Below are 20,662 nucleotides of genomic sequence, written 5' to 3'. Positions count from 1 at the left end.
AGCGCGGATGGGTGGCTTTTTCTTTCTGTTGTACATTTTCCATATTCCTATCTGTACTGGCGCAGTAATACTCAAATCCAGCCTGGAGGAGGCTGATTGGGCCGTGGCTTAGATACGAAGGGTGAAAAGAGATTACCCGACACTCTCCACCCTTGAGTTCCTTGTAATTTGACCTTCAACTCTTTTGCTTTTGCTCTTGGAGTGCCAGTACTACCAGACCTGGTAATCTTTTGCTGCATCTCGTCCGGCAATCCATAAAGAAGCGTAGCATACGCTGATGTCTTCCACACCCCAACACGATCTCGTTCAACAGCAGACTTCGCAACGGTGGCGGAAAGAAAGACTAATGAGATACACAAAAGACCGATTGGAAGAGTAAGCCATTCCCAGCGAACGGAGACGAAATTTTCCTTGTTGTAAGCTTCGCCTGGTGTCATCTCTTTACTAGCGGCGGATCGAATGACGTTCGTCATCGTCGTTGCCAGCCGTTCCATGTGACGTGTGAGGTTGTTGGGCGCTTCCCACGGGTTGAATTCAAGTTCGCGCGTCGTCGGGCCATTCGGGTAATTCCTAAACCTTAGAACCTCTTCCGACACATTGTTGGCAGTGTACATAGACGGAAAGAAGTCATCGAATATGACCATGGCTTTGAATATCGTAGCGTTATCCACGGTGTACGTGTCGTTGAACACCGTATCAGCGGTACGACCTGTACTTGAGGCTGGAGGTACCATCGTTACATTCTGGGTGTAGAGGAAGTCATTTTCGTCCACAGCCCAAGGCCACGGCGTGGGCTCAGATACGACGTTCAGGTGGGTGGATGTGACGTGTTCGGTATACTTGCCCCATTCGTAAGAAGACTTCATCGTTTGTACACACCAAGAAAGTACACATTCGTGCACGACTGGCGCTGCCTTGCTAAGGACACTGTCAACACCATCGACAGCTGATGCAATCAAGGCATCGAGGATAGGGTTGCCGATGTGCTTGAAGTTGATAGACCCATTGCCGTACAGGGGTTCTTTCGTATCTATGTCGTATAAAGGAATCGTTCGAACGAGAAGCGTTTCCCCTGTCGGCGCTGAAGGCTCCGTGGAATTGGCAACCCATCCGGATAGAAGGAGCGGGGCTTCGCTGGTCGAGTTCAGGAAGTATCCGCACACGGTACCATTCGAATACGGCTGGTCGCTTAACGGTCCGTACCACCCGGCACTCCAATCAATTGTGGCATTCTCCAAACAAGCGTAATCAATATCGAGGAGATGTGATACTTCCTCGCAGCTGCTACATACAGCCAGAGTTTCGTATTCTGGCCATGTGCAGTTGCTTGTTGGACATGACTATTGCACGCGCTAAGTCAGCGATTTACTCTCAAACAAGAAAAGGGCTAAGAAGCGATGTAGGGAGGTAGATATGAAGACTTACAAGAGGGATATCGGGTTTCGTGCCATTGCCAAAAGGGAGGGGCACAGTACCGTTGCCGTAAAAGTAGGTTTTGATCGGAGGTGCGATGACATCATCGGTGACACCAATCTCATATCCAAACATCGACAAATGCGCGTTAGGCGGATCGTAAGTCACAGCTCGCGGGATCAGGCTAGAGGCGTTCTGCAACGCCCATCGGTCTGGAAAGTCGACGACCTGTTGGAAGAAAGGATCCAGTGCCAAGGAACACAACATGATCATGGCTCCTAACGCTGCTAAAGCCCTTCCTTTGGTTCTGATCAGTAACAGGAGTGATCCCCATGGTCCCCTGGAAGCATTGTCAAAGATCTCGAAATCCCACATTTGCTTAGAGTGTTCCAGAAACCAGCTCCACTTCAGCTGCCCAAGGGCCTCCGACACCGGTAGAATTAGAGCAGCACCTGCCATCTTAGACAGTATCGATATGTAGGTGTTCAAAGTCAGACCAGTCTTCTCCGCTAGTGACCAGTCAGATAGTGGTTTGTCTTGAAGGCCAATCAGTACGCCTATGACTGCAGCCATGCAAATTGCGCTGAAAAGCCAACTGATTAACTCCAACAGCCACCGCTTCAATACATTGCCTGAAGCGCTGTATCTCCACAATGTCTCTTCAATGCGTTGTGCGATGTTGGCCTCCGGATCGGACTTCTCGTTGAACGGCGGCGAGATCTCGATGGAGGGAGGCTTAGGCGGCCCGTTGAGGATGCCCAGCCCGGGGTGGTGGTAGTAGCTGATCGGGGTCTTCTCGTTGATGGAAGGAACCTGCAAGGAATGAACGGTGTCAAGACGGACTCGAGGCCGTTCAGTCGGGAAGAAGCGAAGAGTCGGTCGCCGGGAGTCAGACTGGTGCTGGATCTCTGGTGGTGGTTCCGGAATGGGCCAGATGACTGACCGGCAACTGGAAGTCTCAATAGTTGTGGTAGGGCTCGGCTCGGCCGGGCTGATGGGTGGTGCGTTGATATGTGACGGACTCAGATGTGTCGGGCGTTGAGGAGGGATGATGTCTGGTGTAGTTGGCGTAGTCGGTGTTGTACCATATGTCTTTGCTGTGATTCGTTCATCGCCGGTATCCAGATAAATTGGAATGTCTGGAAAAGCAGGCGAACGCATAGGAGTGCGTGGAGAACGAGACATGTTGGGGTAGTAACCTGATGTGGATATCGGATAAGGCATTAAAAGAACACGAATTAGGTACGCAGATAGTGGAGAACGATGAAAGATTGTTGCTTCGTACAAGATAGTAGAGCAGTGCCAGACTGGAGAGAAGCAGTAGACTGATACCAGGTACATACCATCGGTGTCCATCACCATACTATAACAACATCGAGCTGCAGTATAAGCCTCCACAAGCCATTTCCATGATTGGAGCCTGCTCGAAACATCAAACAGCACTGTTACTGCGGCGTACATGCAAACTATGCCTTCGTTCTGGAAACCGGTGCATTACCGAGCAAACGCACCATTCACGGCACGAGCTAGCCGCAAGGACCAGACCCAACCTCCAGAAAAGTATGCCAAGAAAGGCGGCTGAAGGCCGTTTCCACGACACCTACGTGCGGCGCGGGCGTCGGGAGCTGTCAAGCCGGGTCACCGCTGTGGGTGTAGCCGTACAGAGCATGTGTATAACCGCTGGGATGGCCGCATGGCTAGGCTAGCGTATTCTCGTTGCCGCTGTAGTATTAAAACATATGCAGCTAGGCGTATTCTTAGCTTTTGGCCCCTCCATGAGGTCACGTTTCGATGACGATGCATCAATGAGGCACAGTCGTATAAGCGCTTCGAGCCTCATCGGACACTGCAGCCAATGTAAGGAGCGCGGGTCTGGGGAAACATGTTGGTTTTGCTCGGTGAGCGAATGGCGATGCCGCTTTCCAGCCTCGGAGGTATCGCGTGAACTCGCGCGACGTGGGTGGTTGTGGACGTGGTGGGACCGACGGCCTCGGGATGTTTCGACGAATTTTGGGGGGTTCAGATAGCGGGGTCGCGCTATCGTTAAGCGCGGGGCCGATAACCCCACTTATTAATAGCCACCTATCAGCGCCGCGGAATATTTAGCCATGCGTCTATTTTTCGAATATTCCACGTCGCGTCTATCGTGCATTTGGCATCTCGGTGCAAAGCAAACAACGCATGCATGCATGAAGCAAGCTTCACGTGACGGCTTCTCCCAGTGTCAAGCAGGAGTTGACATCTGCCATCCTCTGGAGTAGCCGAAGCATATCAGGTGTGTTATAATGGACCATCGTCTGACACCTTCCAGCCAGCCCTACCTCTACATCCAACACTTCGCTTACTGACTTGATACTACGGTGGCTTGAGGCTGAACATGTCATTCGGTGTTCTCCAGTACTGACACGTGTTCTAACACCGGCGTACGCTAAATCCAGTCTGCCGGGTCGCGGCTATCAAGGCTGCATTGCGATCGTTGCGTACCCTCACTGGCCAAGCGTATGCCCATCTGTTGTTGTTTCAAAGCCGCCAGATTCCCATTCGTTCGGGAGATTCCCCACAGGTCCCGATCTGTCGGAGATCTGTCTTCTGTAGCCGCTGTCGCTTGATCGGTGTCATGGTCGCATAGAAGAGCGAGTCATTGGTGCGTTGTGTTGTCGAACAAACTTATGGATGAATGTGGAGATCCGCGCAATTTCCATCCTCTTCAGGCGTTGTATGCAAGCTGTGGTTTGACACGTTGCTGCGCCGCATGCTACTTCGGAACATTGGACATGCAGGTAACAATGCGAAAGTGTTGAGCTGATGTCAGCCATTGCTTCATAAATGTTGCACGAACCCGAAGTGTTCATTGCGAGCCACAATGCGCGATGCCATATTATACATGCGGAACGGAAAGACTGGTTCATGATTCATTTCCGAGTACGACCGCGAGCAACACTGACTTGTGCTGAACAGCCACAATTTGTGCATCCCCATCTCCACTATTTCCGTCAACGGCCGTTTCATACCCGCTCGAAGAAATGCGGCTCACTTCCAAGCGGCCTCAAAACCCGCCTTGTGAGCGCCAAATGCAACGTCACTTGCAAGACCCATAGACCTCAGTCCAAGCCACCACTTTACTTGCGACTTAGGCCTTCTTGTCTGGCGCCTCGTGAAGCTCGATGGCGTTACTATCTCCTCCCATGACCTTGGCGGTGGTTGCAGCAAGCGCATCGGCATCATCCTTCTCGCTTTCAAACAAGAAAGTGAGCTCTTCCAACGTCTTTCCGTACGTCTCGGGGAACAGGAAGTAGATGAATACGATCTCGCAACACAGCAAAGCGATGTACACGAAGAGGAATTTCCAGTCAAGGTCTTCCAGTCCGATGGGATTGGTGAAGGATCCAAGCATGACGGAGCAACGATTGAAGAGTTGGAACCAGGATAGACCTTTGGTTCTGACGTAGTATGGGAAGATTTCGACCATGTATACGTAGGTGAGGGCGTTGTATGCAATGTTATAGGCGGGCTTGTATAGGAAGATCATGACGAGGACGGCATAGCCGGTCTCTTTAGATCCAGTTTGGCGATTACGAGCCTGAGCAATGGTCCATGCGGTATATACGCACAACAAGCAACTCGCACACAGCAGATACATCCTGCGACGTGGGTATCGAGGTGTGATTGTCGCCATGACAAGTGCCATAACGAAGCCCCATGCTTCAGAGCCGACGTTGTAGCGCACCTGGGTGTGACTGTCTTCAATGCCGATCTTCTCCAGAATAGGCACGAGGTATTGGCTGATGAGGTTGTTGCCGCTGTACTGTACGAAGACGCCAAGGCCGGCGGCAACAAGTGCACGGTGCCGCATGCCTTTGGACTGGAAGAGCTCGGCCCATCCACGTTGTCGCGATTCGTTCTCCAGTTCCAGAGCTTTCCTAATCTCAGCAATCTCAAGGTGAGGTAACTCGGCCGAAGCATCGCCCTCCGCATGATACTTGATCAAGATCTCAAGAGCTTCTTCGCTGCGATCTTTCGAGACTAGCCATCGAGGACTTTCCGGAACTGTGAAAGCAAAGATGATCTGAATGACAGAAGGACCTGCTTGGAGGATTGAGGGAAGGCGCCAAGACCAGTCGCTCGGAATGAGTAGTGTGCGGACGACTATACATCGGAGCCAAGATCAGCATGCATTCATCTACCTTTGATGGAGGGGAACCTCTCACCGATACCCGCTCCAAGCACGGAGCCTACTCCGAAGAATGCGTTGAAAAGACTGCCTAAGAACTGTCGCTCTTTGGGATGGCCTAGTTCGCCGAGAAGAGCGGCGCCAGAGATGATGGCATAGACGATACCATGGCCAAGGAAGATTCGACTGAAGATGAACATGGCGACTACATGTATGTCAGTTGCAAGAATCTCCGCATGCGACAGAAATGCTGAAGGTACTCACGGTTTTGCGATAAGCCTTGCATGATAGCTCCGATGATCATAATCGTCGACCCCAAGACGATACTCTTTCGCCTTCCTAGATGGTCAGAAACGATTGAGACGAGCGGAATACTCGATATAGCGCCGAGATTGTAGCAGGCGACAAGTAATCCGAGTTGGCCTCCTTTGGGGTGGTTGAAGTATTCTTGCCAGTAGTGGAGAGCTTGCACTGATAACGCATACTGCATCAGTATTTCATCTTAAACAGCGCTGTAGTAAAAACGACTTACTTCCATTCATCATTGAGCTATCAAAACCAGAAGTAGACTCAATGAAGAAGCAAAAAGGTACCAACAACAGGTAGAGACGTCGGAGGTTTGGCTTGTTCCACCATCGTACCGTATCGGCAGCGACGAGACGCTCGATAATACCGTCGCCGGGGCCTGCAACTGCTGGTGCCATGATTTTTCCGGTTGAGATAGGTACTCGGTGTAGCGTCAGAATGGCACCTTCTCAACTTACATACTCGAAGCCAAGCACTTCACCGGTTCAAGTAACCGTCGAACCGACTAAGGGATGCCGGATCTGCCTCGCTTTCTTCTTGGCTTTGCGGGGTTTGTGCCCGGTGGTACGGTTGACGCATCCTTCACCATGAAGCATGACCGTTGATCAAAGGAAATACGAATGTCTGTCTTGCGACGGTACAACGACTACGAAGTCTGGTCTCTCCGTGATAGGACATATGTGGCTAGTTCTCGCTGCCGTGCGAATAAATGGCGTGTGATGTTAGTCTGCCTTACTCAACACCGTCAGCTTCATATCGAAATCGTGTACTCAGGTCCGTGAATGTGCATGCAAGGCTGGGCTCAAATGACCCGATGCCCGACATGGACCTCAGCACTAGCCATGTCTGGCGCGGTCCGTGGTGCAACGGGTAAGGTTGAATGCGGGGGAAATTCTCCTGTCCCTTGACAAGTTCTTTCGCACAGTATCGCCAACTTCTCGACTGATCTGGGCGACAAAGTGCGGAAGAGGCTGGATCGGCGGGCCAAAAATCCGGGCATTCTTCAGGCGGAAGACGTTGTGCGGTAGTGCCGCAACGGCAATCGATTCGCAGGCGGGTCCCAGTAGGAGCTTACACCGAACCACGATGCGCATTTTGCTCAGCAGCATTGCTCTTCGTAATGTATGTCGTTTCAAGCTCTGAAGTAGATGCTGTCGCGTTGGAGAGATGACGTGCAAGGCTTCCAAGGTTGACGCGCCTGCCATTAGGGGCTCCCCTCGTGGCGCACAGATCACCAAGCCACACCTCCCGAATAGCTCCAGCCTCCTCAAACTCCAACACTTCCCATCGTCATCCAAGCATGACTGAAGCGGTGCGTGATCTCGTCTAGGACCCTGGTACATGCACTAACATCGCGATCTGGAGGTCCAGTTAAATGCCATTGCATGCGAGAATTGCAGAGCGAAGAAGTGCAAGTGCGATCGGAAGCTGTGGGTAACCCAAATGCCAGCTGCAGAACTTCATCTAACCAACACAGCCCATGCTGTTCTCAATGCCAGACATCATCGCTGCCATGCCACTATCAAGAGGGTGGTAAGCGAGGTCTTCCAGCCGCATACATCACTGCTCTTGAGAAACGGCTTGCAGACACCGAGGCTGCACTCTCCGCAACACTCACTGTCGTCCAAAACCAAGACTTAATACGGTTGAACGAAGTTAGGCTTTCAGATCCATCATCGCACGCGCCAAAGCGACAAGGCTCAAAAGCAGAAAAGCTTGAAGAATGGAAGCGCCTGCCTTTGCAGACGACCGAGCAGTTGACAGCTTGGCTACAAGCACAGTGTCGCGAGACGGCAGCCCCGGAAGTATTTCCGCCGAGACACAGCAATTCCGTCCCTGATAACGACGGAGCGCGCAAGACATCCAGGGCAGCCGAAGGTCGACCGAATAGTGGTGCGCACGCTTCTCGCCAGATACCCGGCGATACATCCCCGCCGGTTTCAGTCCTGCAGCAACTGGAAGACTGCAAAATGCCTATAGCACCGAACATGCAGCGGGCTCCCACTGATCCTGCAAGATGGCAAGAAAACTACTTTTAGAACTCGAGAGGAATGTCTGGCAGATGCTCCTGCGATGCCAGTCAGACTGAGTCAGATAGGCGGCTCGTCCTTCGTCACACGAGTCAACCACCAAAGATGCCGATTGTCGGCAGCCGCAGGACCAGCCCACGCTCGAAAGGCGATGCTGGCCATCCATCCCGCTGTGGTCGGCACTGGACGTATGACACGATCGAAAGCTTGGAAAAAATATTGCTACGGTAATACATTCTACAGTCTGGAATACATTGTGAAACGCTCACGAGACACGCAGGCTCTTCTCGTCGCACGATTGATCCTCTACTCGGCTTTGAGAACACTATCGAGTACTCCGCATCTCTTCACCCAACTCCTCGCACGCTTGCCGTAGATGTACATTGGAATCGTGCAAAGTGTGACAGCGACAGTGGTTCCACCAATGACATAAAACGCGTCCCTCACACCCTGTACCGCGATCCAGTCATTGGCGTAGAACGTCAGGCCGAATGCGAAAAGGTTCTTGACGAAGTTCATGATGGCAAAGGCTTCGGCGGCCTGCTCGCGATGGCAGTCAGAGACGTAGGTTACGACGGCGGTAGTTCCTAACTGAACACCCAGGTTGATCAGACCCATGCAGACGATGACTGGGATGGGCCACGGATCGCGGTTGTGGAGTGATTGGCCCCAAGCAAAGAAGCCGGTTGCGGTAAAGATTAGGTAGGTTATCATAACAGGGAGACGGAACTCAGGTTCTAAGACATTGTCAGTTGCTCGTAATCACAGCTTGGGTCGTCTGTACTCACCGAAAGTACCCTTGTTGCGTGTCGACATCCACTTCGCCACACCATCGATGATCGGACCGGCTACCAGCGTGGCCAACAACGACGCCACGAACGAGGACAGGTTCGTCGCGCCAACCGCGCTCACGGAGAAACTATATGGTGGCGCGGAAAAGATCTGCGACAACGTGATGGAGATCAAGACAAGCCAGGACACGCAGATGGTGAAGAGCAAGGTTGCCCACATGACCACCGGGCTCATGATCACCACAAAGGGGCGTAGGAATGTGCGCCAGAAGGAGACGTGATCCCAGTAACCAGACCATGGCATGAGAGTCTTGACGTAAGGGTATGGGGCCTCGGAAGAGACGGACGACTGGACCGCATAGTCTTCGACGCGCTCGGCTGACTTCTCCTTTTCAACCGCGTCACTTTCCACATTCTTGGAGCTCGTGTCGATGTTGATGACGTCGTGGCGGTGGTAGGCGGACTCGGGCATGAAGAAGATGATGAGGATGAGCATGATGACAAAAGCGCCGCCCATTGCGTGCAATGCGATGCGGTGAGAGCCGTATTGGATGACGGATCCAGCGATCGGACTCGCTAGGTTGATACCACCGAGAACACCAAGGTTGAAGATAGCCATTCGGAATCCGCGTTCATGGACATGCCAGATGTCTCCGACGGATGCTGGGATGAGTGCTTCGAACGGCGCCATGCACAGTCCTTGGACTGCTCGGGCGGCCGCCAGAGAGGGAAAGCTGGTAGCTTCCGCAGCCCAGAAACAGGACACCGCCAGGCCAACCGTGGTTGCGAGGTAGATTGGTCGTCTCCCGATTTTGACGGCTAAGGTGTTGCAGATGAGACTGCCGACTGCGATGGCGACAATACAGGACCCATTGCAACCCAGAGTGAATCTCTGTAATGGGACGTTGAACTGTTCTGCCAGGGGCACGAAAGCTGGTGTGAGCAGCGGACCGACAGCTACGAAACATGCAATTAGCTCAGTATGTGGTATCTTGATGTCGCGAGCCTACCTCCTACAGCGCCGCATCCATATGCGATGACGACGGTGAACATCTCCTTCTTCCATCTTGGCCAATTGTAGGGGTCGTTCGGCGAATCAGAAGGCTGCGGCACCAGCACAATCTGCCCAGTAGGATCATGCTTCAGCAGCCCGCGATCAACATCGTTCGAGATCTCGAGATCAATGCGACCAAGCTCGCTTAACGGAGCTGTCCCAGGGACATGTTCGAGCTTGTAGTCTTGGAGTATACCCAAAGGCATGGTAACTCTATGGCCGCGGTGTGATTGGAATGGTAGCGCGAGGGAGCACACGTGGAAGGATAAACGATATGCAAAGGAGCAATCTAGATCGCACAGCAGATGGATGGAAGAAGCGTGGAAGCAATCCTAAATTGTCGAAGATGCGACGGACACTATAATGTGGTGGTGGTGGGGGATGCCTTATTCCCACGGCAGTTGAGCTTGGGCAACTGCATACAGGGAATGATGATTCGGTGGTGTGCGGGGAAGGATGGTAGGATGCGGGGGCTAGCTCCGGGTTGGTCGCTCAGGTATCCACTGCTTCATGTTGCAGACGGCTAGTGGTGCCAGCATGGCTCGGGTTAATGCGACCGATGGAGATGCTGTCAATCGTCGCCTCTTTTGGGTGTGCGACCGCATAGGGGAAACAAGAGATCGGCAGAGGCTCTGCTTTAGAGTTCACATAAGGTCCCAACAATGGCTTCGTGGCAGTGGTGGCTTCATCAGAGGTAACGTAGCCACGATCGACATGCGCGGATGTGGACGGGTGTTGCTGATCTCTGAACTTTACAATATGGCGTTTGAAGCTATCGCGATAGCTGGCACATGGCGTTGTAGGCCTAAAGGACAATCCCATCGGCTACGAGTCAGGTTTTGACCGGACAACGTCCGCTCCACCAGGTTGGAGCCAGCGGCTAACGTTGCCGCATCATCAGGCCCACCCCATCACGACCCTGGTTTCTACTGACTCTTACCGTAGATGCTTTCTAGCTCAGCGCAGACCGCGTCAGTAACCTCCTTTGTCGACGCCTTGCCTCCCAGGTCGCGCGTGGCAATGCCTCGCTCCGTGATAGCTTCGACGCTTTCCATCAACCTCTTTGCCGCTTGCTCTTCGCCTAGCCATGCAAGCATCTCAGACGCTGTCCAAAAGGTTCCGACTGGGTTTGCGACACCCTTGCCGGTAATGTCGAAAGCCGAGCCATGAATCGGTTCGAACATGGATGGATGTTGGCGTGTGGGGTCCACTGGTAGCACTTAGCATGGGCAATGGATGCAACCATGTGGAAATGAAGAATACGTACGGTTGCTGGTAGGAGCGATGCCAATGGAGCCTGCCAGTGCGGCTGCGAGATCGGAAAGAATATCCGCATGCTGGACGAGTCAGTCAGAGCCGAGGTGAATACACCGTACGCTGTGTTACCCACCAAGTTTGTTGCAACTATCGTGTCCAACGATTTCGGATCAAGTACCATCCGGCACGTCATGGCGTCGACGAGCATCTTGTCGCACTTGACATCAGGAAAGTCTTTCGCAACTTCAGCAGCAATCTCATCCCACATAACCATGCCGTTGCGCTGCGCGTTGCTCTTAGTAACGACTGTGATCTGTTTCCTCGGCCTGCTTTGGGCTGTTTCGAAGGCGAAGCGTATAAGTCGTTCTACACCATGGCGGGTGAAGATGGAGACCTCCGTAGCAGTCTCCCACTTCTGGCCTCTATGCGACCGGCCTCCTTGCCCTGCATATTCACCTTCAGAGTTCTCTCGTACGATAACCCAATCTAGGTCGCCATGCTCTGCGTTGCGCAAAGGCGATGAGGTTCCCCGAAAGATCTTGGTGGGTCGCACGTTCGCATATTGCTGGAGGGTCTGGCAAATCGCGAGCCGCAAGCCCCAGAGAGAGATGTGGTCAGGTACATCTGTCAGAAGTTCAGTACCAACATTGCGTAAGACTCAGCATCTGATACATACCCGGGGCACCTACAGCACCGAACAGGATCGCATCATGCTTTTTGAGCTTCTCTAATCCTCCATCAGGGATATATTGGCCTGTCTTCTTATAGGTCTCAGAACTCCAGTCGTAGTCTTCAAAGTGCAGTCCGAATTTGCCGTCAAGTTGTGCCAGCTTCTTCAATACTTGTACGCCAGCATTGACAACTTCAGGGCCGATGCCATCGGCGCCCATAGTCGCAATAGAGTGCGTGCGCATGTTGGTGGCTGTTGAAATGTTGGGTTGGGACAGGGAGTAACGGCTAATGAGCGATCGTAACGGCGGTAAGCACTTGAGTTGATATCTCTTGAGTTCTATGCGCAGTATCTTTTAAGCCTCATAATCCGGACTAAGAAACCCCATATTCATAGTCCGCACACGATGGGTTTGCCGATGACCTTGCCACAGATGCGCTAGATGAGGGCAAGTGCGGGGGAGGCGGACAAACAAAGTCCGACGCTCTGCAAGCAATACCGCCATAACCAGCACTCAGTTTTATCCTGAGTCTTGAAACTATGTGAAATCCCAATGCTGCTCTTGATCGAACCAGAATGGGATATCGAAGCCAGAGAAAGGGTCTAGGCCGTTGGAGTACTCTGTTGACGAAGCGTTGGCACCCTCAGTTCCAACGAAGATGTTCCAGTAGCTGTTGTGCTCAAGGAAAGTCGCATCGTGGTTTGGGTTACTCGTCGCACTGAAATTGAATGTTGCATTATGAGGAGGATACTGCGCGTCATGATGAGGCTCGATGTCGTTCCTCCTTTGGCTTCCGACTTGATCTGGATCGTCATTGCGGGTAGGTAATGATTGCTCGTGCAGGCTTGAACGTAAGTTCATTTCATCTTTCTGAGAAAGGGCTGCATCTCCAGCGACCTCTGAATCGTATCGAGAAACCATGTGAGCAGACTTCTGCAGCATTCGAGCCCGTAAGTCGCGAATGGCCGCCGAGCTTGCTTCAGGCCAAGCACTGCCGCGTAGCGTGAGGTCTTGAAGTATGTCGAGACTTTTATCAGCGAATCTTCATCGTACGTGTTAGTTGAGATAACGCGATTTCGGCGTATTGATTACCTTATGACGACGCTGTGGTCAATTCGGCCCTCGTGGGCGGCGTAGAACATGATGAATGTGCTGATCCATACAGCCCAGGTGCAGGAGGGCCAAAGGAGAGCCAATTGGTCATGATACGGCTGAGACCCGTCTTTCCCCTGGATAGCGGTGTGCAAAGTAGTAATGATGCTACGCGCAGAACTGATGCACTGTTGTAAGGCGGCATTGTAAGCGACATCTTTACTACCGGTAGCTAAGACGGGACGATACAGCGAGATGATCAACTCATGTCTAAGTAGTGTCAATACTGCAGTCGCGTAAGGAGAAACGCCACATCGGCTGTCCGGATCGATGTAGTTCTCAACATCGTTCCACCATTCGCCAAGTTTAGCTATGATCGATGTCGCTCGGTCAGGATCATGCTGGACGTAGTGTAGCGACTTGTTGCGCAACTCGATGATTTCGCCACGCAGCCTGGCTTGCTGGGCAACCAGGTGCAGCAGCTGGAGTTCACGACCTGCAGGTTGTGAGATATAGCACAAAAGAAACATCACCCAACTTACGAGGCTCGACGCGCGTCTGCAGATGGTGTTCCGCGAGGGGAAAGCAGACGTCGATATCGTCGTCAGGCAGGCCGAGTGGGAGGCCCATTGATTGGGCAAGAAACCGATCAACAGCATAAAGTGACCAGAAGACGCGTTGCCGAAGCTCTTTTGTGCTTGATGTGAAGGTCGAAAATCTGGCTGGGCAACGATGAAGGCCTAGTTGCACAGCCATCCGCATAATCAGCCCTCCAAGACGGGAGGCGGCGTTCAAGCGAAGCATGGAAACTAAGAAGAGCTGCACACTGAGTGCGGCTTGTAATGTGAGTATTGTCGTGGGACGAGAAAGTATCGTCCGGAGGCTATCTACAGCAGCGTCATACGATGGAAAGACGATGCAGGCAGGATGCCGAGTACTCGGTAGCCCTGGCGATTGTCGATGGTCTGCAAGCGAGATGGACATGATCGAACGCACTATCACCAGCTGTAGGTCTTCTGAAGCACCATGATCAGGAAAGCCATTTCTTGCACAGCAGTCGAAGTACTCTAGCACGGTCGGGGCGTGCACGAAGGGGTAGAACGGATGCCAATTGGCAAAATAGCTCCCAGAAAAAGCGATCAGGTCGCGAAACGGGATGCGAGAAGTATGACCGTGTGAGATCTCAGCTTCTCGCCATAAGCGTCCAGAGGAATTCGGTTGCACTAGAGAGAGATGGTCGTCTTCGCCTGGCACGATATCGCTGCCGGGCGTTTCGCCGTCTGTAGGTACCGCAGAGCGTCGGATCGCACCATAGACTGACCTAATGAAGAAGATGCCGCTTGCACTGCCCACGAAGCCCGTGAACTTGTCACCAGGAACGCTTCGCATCAAGCCCACCTCCCGAGCAGGCTGTTCTGATGTTCGCCGTCGCTTTGCACGCGGCTGTTCGTCCACGAAGACCTCGGATGACGCGTCTCCATCTTGACCACTTTCCATGACCGCGATCACACTCAGTGGCATCAGAAAGCGGTTTGGTATTATATCCGATGATTGTTGGTGCTGACCTGATAGGGCTGGTGAAGGCGCTGGATCTGTAACATCGAGGCGGAACGACGGAGAGAATCAGACGCGCAAGCTGTCTACTACTGCGTATTTCATCAGCTGTCAAGCGCAATCGGCGACACGCAAAGCGATGAAAATGCCAGTGGTGGGCGGAAAAGACGCGAGGGTGCAGCGGCAGCGGCATCGACGGCGACGGTGCAAACCTCGCCGAGCTCCGCAGCTGACCTGGCGTGCCTGACGCGTGCGCGCCCTCACCCGTTCCATCGCAACATCATCCATGGCACCACCCCCGGCGACTCTTGATGCCGCTGCCGGGCGTCAGCTACCCACCAGGGTCAGCAAGGCGTGTGAGAGGTGTCGTCGCAACAAGAGCCGAGTCAGTCACGCCCTCCCACCGCCTGTCACGCGCGCCGCCGACTGAGTATCCAAGTGCGACACATCGCGCCCTTGCGCGCTCTGCATTCGAGCAAACGTCGAATGCATTGTAAGCAATGTCGAAGTTCCACGCGCACCGAAGAGGAGACGCACCCAAGGCCCCTCCAGCGAAGCTTCACATGAGCAACCGCAGGCTCCAATTCAGCGTCATGAAGGTACGCATCAAACTATAGATCCGGAAAGCAACAGTCGCGATGAGAGCAGGCGTGCCAGTATCGCAGAAGGTGAAGCCAACTCAGCCATGGATATTGCGCACCAGATCTACCGACTGGGAAATCAGCCAACATTGAGCCGGACTACATCAGCTATACCGGGCGGCAATGTCTATGGTAGAGCCCCAGCGTCTCGTCTGGATCGCACTCAGAGACGCCCTATAGCGGCTATTCTCGGTCATTCTCTGCCGCCAATCGACATGATGCGGGCACTCTTGGAAGAGTACTTCGACTCGGTGCATTGGTTTAGCTTGGTCATCTATGAGCCAAGATTCCGGCCAAAACTCGACTCTATCAAGGATGGCCTTGCTTATCCGTCGCAGAAGTCATTCCTTCTCCTCTTATCTACAGTTGTGGGAATGGGAGCATGGTACAAGTCTCACAAGAAGGACGTGGATCCGGACTTTCCAGGCGAGGATTGGCACGCCTGGTCGCAGTCCCTCGTTCAAGGCGCGGGTTCCCAATTGGCGGAACTGATGGACCAGAGTACCATCTCGTCTGTTCAGACGTGTATCTTGCTCGGCTCCTACTATGTCTACCATGGGAAGCCTAATCTATCCTTTGCGTTACTAGGCGCAACCATTCGAACGGCACAAGCCATCGGCCTCCACCGCCAGCCGCTACGAGGCGACTCTCACTATGTCGAAGAGAGGAAAAGAGTCTGGTGGACTATCTACACATGGGACCGGTAATGCGCCCCTCCCTGAAGATACGAAGGAACTCAGTACAGTCTGAGCCTCCTCGGACACTGTAGCATCATTAGCTAACTTGACCAGATTCGCTTCCATTACGTACGGACGACCGATCGGCATCAACGAGAAGGACTGCAATACACACCATCCGATTGACGTATGCGAGTCGCCCTACTTCAGAGGGATGAACCCCCCAGAGGCCGACTTAACAATATGTTACTCGTCCTACCAACGAGAGCTCAACAAACTCTACCTTATCGCGTCACCCATCATCGAGACCATCTTCGGGATGCGGGCGGTGGGACCCAACGAACGGCCGAGCGGACCACAATACACTGATCAGATCACGGACGTGACGGAGAAGCTTTGGGCGTGGCGCCGACGTCTGCCGCCTCATCTTCTACTCGACGTGGCCTCCGACTGCAGTATGGATCAATCACGCACCGCACGGGTGCACCAGCTGCAGGCGTTGTCCCTTCAGCTTACATTTGACAACCTCCTTATCATCTTCAATCGCCCGTTAATCGCAAAACAAGTGGACCGCCTAATCAGGACGCAACCGGAAAGCGGGCATGGTAACACACTATCTCCAGCAAGCCTTACGAACACCGAATCCCCATTTCATGCGGTTCATGAGTCCAGCCCGCTCAACAGAAGCCATATGTCGAGCACGGAGCAATGGTGGGACGCCGCGTTGAGAACATCGAAGGTGACTGAATTACCACGGCTTTCTCAACTAGCTACTGATAGCCACCTGGTAGCTTTCTTGGCTATCAATCTGTTCAACTCCGCCATGGTCATGGCTGTGTTGGCGCTGTCCGATCCACTCTCGGACAGAGCACATGAAGTGAAAAGGACCATCACACGCATCTTTCGCTTGCAAGAGCTACTCGGCAAAAGGACACAGCTCTCGATGCAGAGTAATGCGGTCCTCAAAGACGTCATCCAGATGCTACTGCGCAGAGAAGCAGATGCGATCTTTGGCGAGAGTGATATGACAAGATCGCATACCGGGACTGCGCAGATGTCTGTCGAAGATACCCTTCGTCTGCCGACGCAACTGCCAGCGAGTGGACACAACAGACAGCAACAGAGTACAGTTGACAGCATGCAGCGCGTTCACGAGAGCATGGCGTCAGTACAGAGAGGTAAGACTGATGCATCCCCGAAGCTGCGTACGAATCTAATCACCTACTTTTCACAGTGTTTCCCGCCGCCCTCGACAGCGTCTCCCGTGACGACACAGCTTATGTCCCGCAATGGGTCACGAACGACGGTGGCATGAATCACCTGCCTAGCGAACACAATGATTGGACAAATGCTAGCACCGGAGACTTCAACCTCGAAGGCGAGCTGGACTGGATCAGCGATGATAACGGTGTTGATGTTACTGGCAATGGCCTATACTGGTTTTGGGATTCCGTCTGGAACGAGCCACAATTCTAGCTGTCGCATCACAAACACTCTTCGGTGGGCACGCGTCTCAATTCGAGCAATTTCGTGATTGCGATATGTGTTCAGCGCATCATACACTAGAGCCTCGGGAGATCAGACACACGCGTGTGCTGCTCGGTGCGACCCTCTGCGAACGCCCTATCGATGCCTGGTCCAAATATGAGCGACTTGATGCCGACTCTATCCGCAACATTCTGAAAAGCCTGTTCCGCATTTGAAAACGCGAACTCATGAGTAATAAGACTATCTAGTTGAATACGATTGGACTCCAGTAGCTGGATGGCAAGCTTGTAGTCTCCTGGTCCGTATCGAAAGCTTCCTTTGAGCGTAGCTTCTTTGTCGCAAATCTGGCCGATTGGAAATGCGATATTGGGAGAGCCCAGCCCAGCTTGAACGAAGACTCCACCGCGTTTCAATGCAGCTACACCACAGTTGATGCATGGCTCTGCTCCTGTTGCATCGATCACAACATCAAACCCTGCATCCAGCCCAGCCTTCTCCAAAACTTTCTGAGCATTCGTTTCTGGAAACCCAGCTTCCATCATGTATACGTCGTCGGCACCGAAGTCGGTCGCAAAGCTCAGCCTGGGAGCCACTGCGTCAATAACCACGACTTTCGCAGCGCCGAAAGCCTGTGCCACAGCGCAACACAGCAAGCCTATAGGCCCAGCCCCGAATACCGCTACAGACCTGCCCTGAAGACTCCCGGCGAGTCCGCAACAATGCACAGCTATGCTTAGCGGCTCCACGAGGGCACCTTCACGGAAGGATATGTGTGACGGCAGCTTGTAGCAGCACTCTTCGGGTAGGCAGTAGAAGGTCGATAACGTGCCATTGTAGGGAGGGGTAGCAGCGAACTGCATCGATTCGCATAGGTTATATCGGCCGCTTCGACATGTCTCGCAGGTGTTGCATCCTACGCCAGGTTCCAATGCGACGCGATCGCCCACGGACAGCCCTTTGACATCTGATCCGCAAGCATCGACAATACCAGCAGACTCATGACCGAGGGTGATTGGACTTTCGACTACATACCTGCCTATGCGCCCAAATTGCCAGTAATGTACCTAGATCGCCGTCAACGTTGACGAACACACTGCAGACCACAGCGGGCGATACGTACGTCAGAACCACAAAGACCGGTAGCCACAATCCTTACGCGAACATACCTAGGAGTTGGAAGACTCGGAACTGGCCCATCCTCGTATGAGAACTGCCTCGATGGGCTCAGGATGAAGGACGTGTTCATTGGCGCTGTGAGTCGGTTCTCAGGCGACGTCAAAGATCCAGAGGAATTCTTGGGTTCTTGAACATCAGCTAAAGACATGACTGTGAAAAACAGTGTACAGCAATGATTAGAATTGATGTCTCTATCTTGAGGCCCTGACTATATCACCGGCCAGGCGTTCTTACCCAAGTGTGAGAGCGACTGCAGTACGGTTCCGGCGGCTCATGCAGGCTGCTGACCTTCCGATGTGCACGAGTCGGAGCCGCCAGCCCGGAGTTTTCTGCCCCAGCACCGGTTCCGCGGCTCGTGAGAAGAGCGCTTCTGATTGGCTGGTAAAGCATCCCTTAGCGCTACAGCGTTGATCAACTTCCCGAGAAACACACTAGCATATGCCGACCAAATTTCGTCGCTGCAGGGCCAACGTTAGGACCGGAACCGTAACATGGCCTGACTACACGCGATGATGCCGAATGCGCTCCACTGCGAAAATCTGGGGACGATAAAGCTGTCAGGCTTCCCCAGATTTCTCCATCATCCCACCGCATCTCCTCCGTGTGCTCCATAGCACGCACTACTTCTCTACTCTTATCTTTCTCTACACTGGTCGAAAACATGGCTGCCCGCAGTAATTCGGTTGCCAGTCAGAGCGCCAACATCCAGCAACGTGCCTCGCAAATAGCTGGACAGGTCGCTGCTGAACAGGGATGGCTTGAAAGCAGGCTAAAGCCAAAGAAGATCACGGCTAGGTATCCCATCAAGGGCAAGGCGTTGTTATTTGCAACATGTGGCTTTGGCAGTCTCGGTGATGCCTTGTTTGGTTACAACTCAGGTGCGTTCGGGTACTCGCATGTTGACCAACAACACTGACACCACTAGGCATCATGTCTGGCCTACTGGTCAACCCCGTATTTGTCAGACGCTTCTTCAGCGACTACGGTGGCGCAGATGGCAGTACAGCAGCCGTGAATCCTTCCATCACGGGAATCTCCGTTGCCTGCCTGCAAGCCTCCGCTGCTGTGGGTGCTCTCATCGCCGGACGCCTTGGAGACATGATCGGTCGCAAGCGGACTGTCCGTCTCGGTGGTCTCATCTACTTCCTCTCCGCCTTTATCCAGATCTTCGCTCCAGGTTTCGCAACTTTCGTCGTCGGACGTACGATCCAGGGCTTCGGAGTCGGCTTCTTGTCCATGACAGTCCCCATCATCCAAACTGAAATTGCGGCACCCCACGCTCGAGGTCTCATGGTCGGCATCGAATACACATGCTTGATTGCAGGGTACATGTTGTCGTGCTGGGTTGACTACGGCTTCCACTTCATGCTTCCGGACGCGCTATCTTGGCAGGGGCCCTTCATCATCCAGATCATCCTCTCGTTCATCTTGGTGGTCATGTCATTCTTCCTCCCGGAAACTCCAAGATGGTTAGCCAACAACGGTTTCATGCAAGAAAGCCTTCAAACAGTCGCAGACCTCCATTCGAGCGGCGATACCGACGCCCCGCACGTACAAAAGGTCTTTCTCGAGATCCAAGAGGCCGTCGTATACGAAGCTGAACTCGGCAAAGCTGGCTGGATGGAAATGTTCACCCGCTACCGCAAACGCACAATCGTCGGCGTGACAGTGCAAATGTTCGCCCAGCTAAACGGCATAAACATCATATCCTTCTACCTCCCCTCCACCCTCTCCAGCGCGGGGTTCTCAGACGAGAAGTCCCTTCTCTACACCGCCGCGAACGCGCTCCCTTACACCGCAGCCACTGTCGCAACCTGGTGGCTAGCCGACCGCTGGGGCCGCAAGCCGCTCCTCATCCTTGGCGGTGTCCTCATGGCCGCTCTTCTCGGCATCGTCTGCGCCTTCACGGAAGCTTCCATGCCCATTATGACCCGCGCAAACGGACAGTTCGCTTTTATCATGCTATACAACATCGTCTATGGTTTCACCTGGGGCCCGATGCCGTGGCTGCTACCCGCGGAGATCTTCCCGCTCCGTAGCCGCAGCAAGGGCATGGCGCTCGCGACGACGTCCAACTGGGTATTCAACTTCATCATCGGCATGGTTTCGCCGGACGCTTTTGCAGGTATTGGTGGCTACTTCTACCTTGTCATCGCAGGGTTCTGTCTCTTCTCCGCAGGCCTGGCGCACTTCTACTATGTTGAGACAGCGAACCATTCGCTTGAGGAGATTGCCATTGCATTCGGTGATAGGGCTTTTGCTGATGGGGATGGCGAGGTTATGGAAAGTGTCAAGGCTCATGATGAGAAGATGCATAATGATAAGGTCTGAGGGGCTTTGA

The 20,662-nt window shown here is 53.3% G+C and overlaps 7 protein-coding genes across 7 annotated transcripts; 2 read left to right on the top strand and 5 right to left on the bottom strand.

Moving 5' to 3' along the window:
• Window positions 1-71: 71 nt before the first annotated feature.
• J4E93_007051 (uncharacterized protein) lies at window positions 72-2,598 on the bottom strand (the record flags this gene model as incomplete). The annotated part of the gene is made up of 2 exons (XM_049344961.1): window positions 72-1,340; window positions 1,426-2,598. 2 exons carry the CDS (start codon window positions 2,596-2,598, stop codon window positions 72-74), a joined length of 2,442 nt encoding a protein of 813 aa, XP_049197886.1.
• Window positions 2,599-4,543: 1,945 nt separating this feature from the next.
• J4E93_007050 (uncharacterized protein) lies at window positions 4,544-6,288 on the bottom strand (the record flags this gene model as incomplete). Its single annotated transcript, XM_049344960.1, has 4 exons — window positions 4,544-5,559; window positions 5,622-5,789; window positions 5,849-6,055; window positions 6,117-6,288. The coding sequence occupies 4 exons, from the start codon at window positions 6,286-6,288 to the stop codon at window positions 4,544-4,546; spliced, it is 1,563 nt and encodes a 520-aa protein (XP_049197885.1).
• Window positions 6,289-8,226: 1,938 nt separating this feature from the next.
• On the bottom strand, window positions 8,227-9,971 carry J4E93_007049 (uncharacterized protein; the record flags this gene model as incomplete). Its single annotated transcript, XM_049344959.1, has 3 exons — window positions 8,227-8,657; window positions 8,709-9,668; window positions 9,722-9,971. 3 exons carry the CDS (start codon window positions 9,969-9,971, stop codon window positions 8,227-8,229), a joined length of 1,641 nt encoding a protein of 546 aa, XP_049197884.1.
• Window positions 9,972-10,691: 720 nt separating this feature from the next.
• J4E93_007048 (uncharacterized protein) lies at window positions 10,692-11,936 on the bottom strand (the record flags this gene model as incomplete). Its single annotated transcript, XM_049344958.1, has 4 exons — window positions 10,692-10,975; window positions 11,033-11,102; window positions 11,156-11,646; window positions 11,699-11,936. 4 exons carry the CDS (start codon window positions 11,934-11,936, stop codon window positions 10,692-10,694), a joined length of 1,083 nt encoding a protein of 360 aa, XP_049197883.1.
• Window positions 11,937-14,625: 2,689 nt separating this feature from the next.
• J4E93_007047 (uncharacterized protein) lies at window positions 14,626-17,133 on the top strand (the record flags this gene model as incomplete). Its single annotated transcript, XM_049344957.1, has 4 exons — window positions 14,626-14,724; window positions 14,779-15,683; window positions 15,772-16,835; window positions 16,892-17,133. 4 exons carry the CDS (start codon window positions 14,626-14,628, stop codon window positions 17,131-17,133), a joined length of 2,310 nt encoding a protein of 769 aa, XP_049197882.1.
• An 86-nt stretch (window positions 17,134-17,219) lies between these two features.
• On the bottom strand, window positions 17,220-18,469 carry J4E93_007046 (uncharacterized protein; the record flags this gene model as incomplete). The annotated part of the gene is made up of 2 exons (XM_049344956.1): window positions 17,220-18,162; window positions 18,240-18,469. The coding sequence occupies 2 exons, from the start codon at window positions 18,467-18,469 to the stop codon at window positions 17,220-17,222; spliced, it is 1,173 nt and encodes a 390-aa protein (XP_049197881.1).
• A 513-nt stretch (window positions 18,470-18,982) lies between these two features.
• J4E93_007045 (uncharacterized protein) lies at window positions 18,983-20,652 on the top strand (the record flags this gene model as incomplete). Its single annotated transcript, XM_049344955.1, has 2 exons — window positions 18,983-19,199; window positions 19,247-20,652. 2 exons carry the CDS (start codon window positions 18,983-18,985, stop codon window positions 20,650-20,652), a joined length of 1,623 nt encoding a protein of 540 aa, XP_049197880.1.
• Window positions 20,653-20,662: the final 10 nt, after the last annotated feature.

The sequence above is a fragment of the Alternaria ventricosa genome (genome assembly GCF_023758065.1).
Source record: "Alternaria ventricosa strain BMP 2768 chromosome Unknown scaffold_12, whole genome shotgun sequence".
NCBI lineage: Eukaryota > Fungi > Ascomycota > Dothideomycetes > Pleosporales > Pleosporaceae > Alternaria > Alternaria ventricosa.
This window is presented reverse-complemented; position numbering and strand designations above follow the sequence as displayed.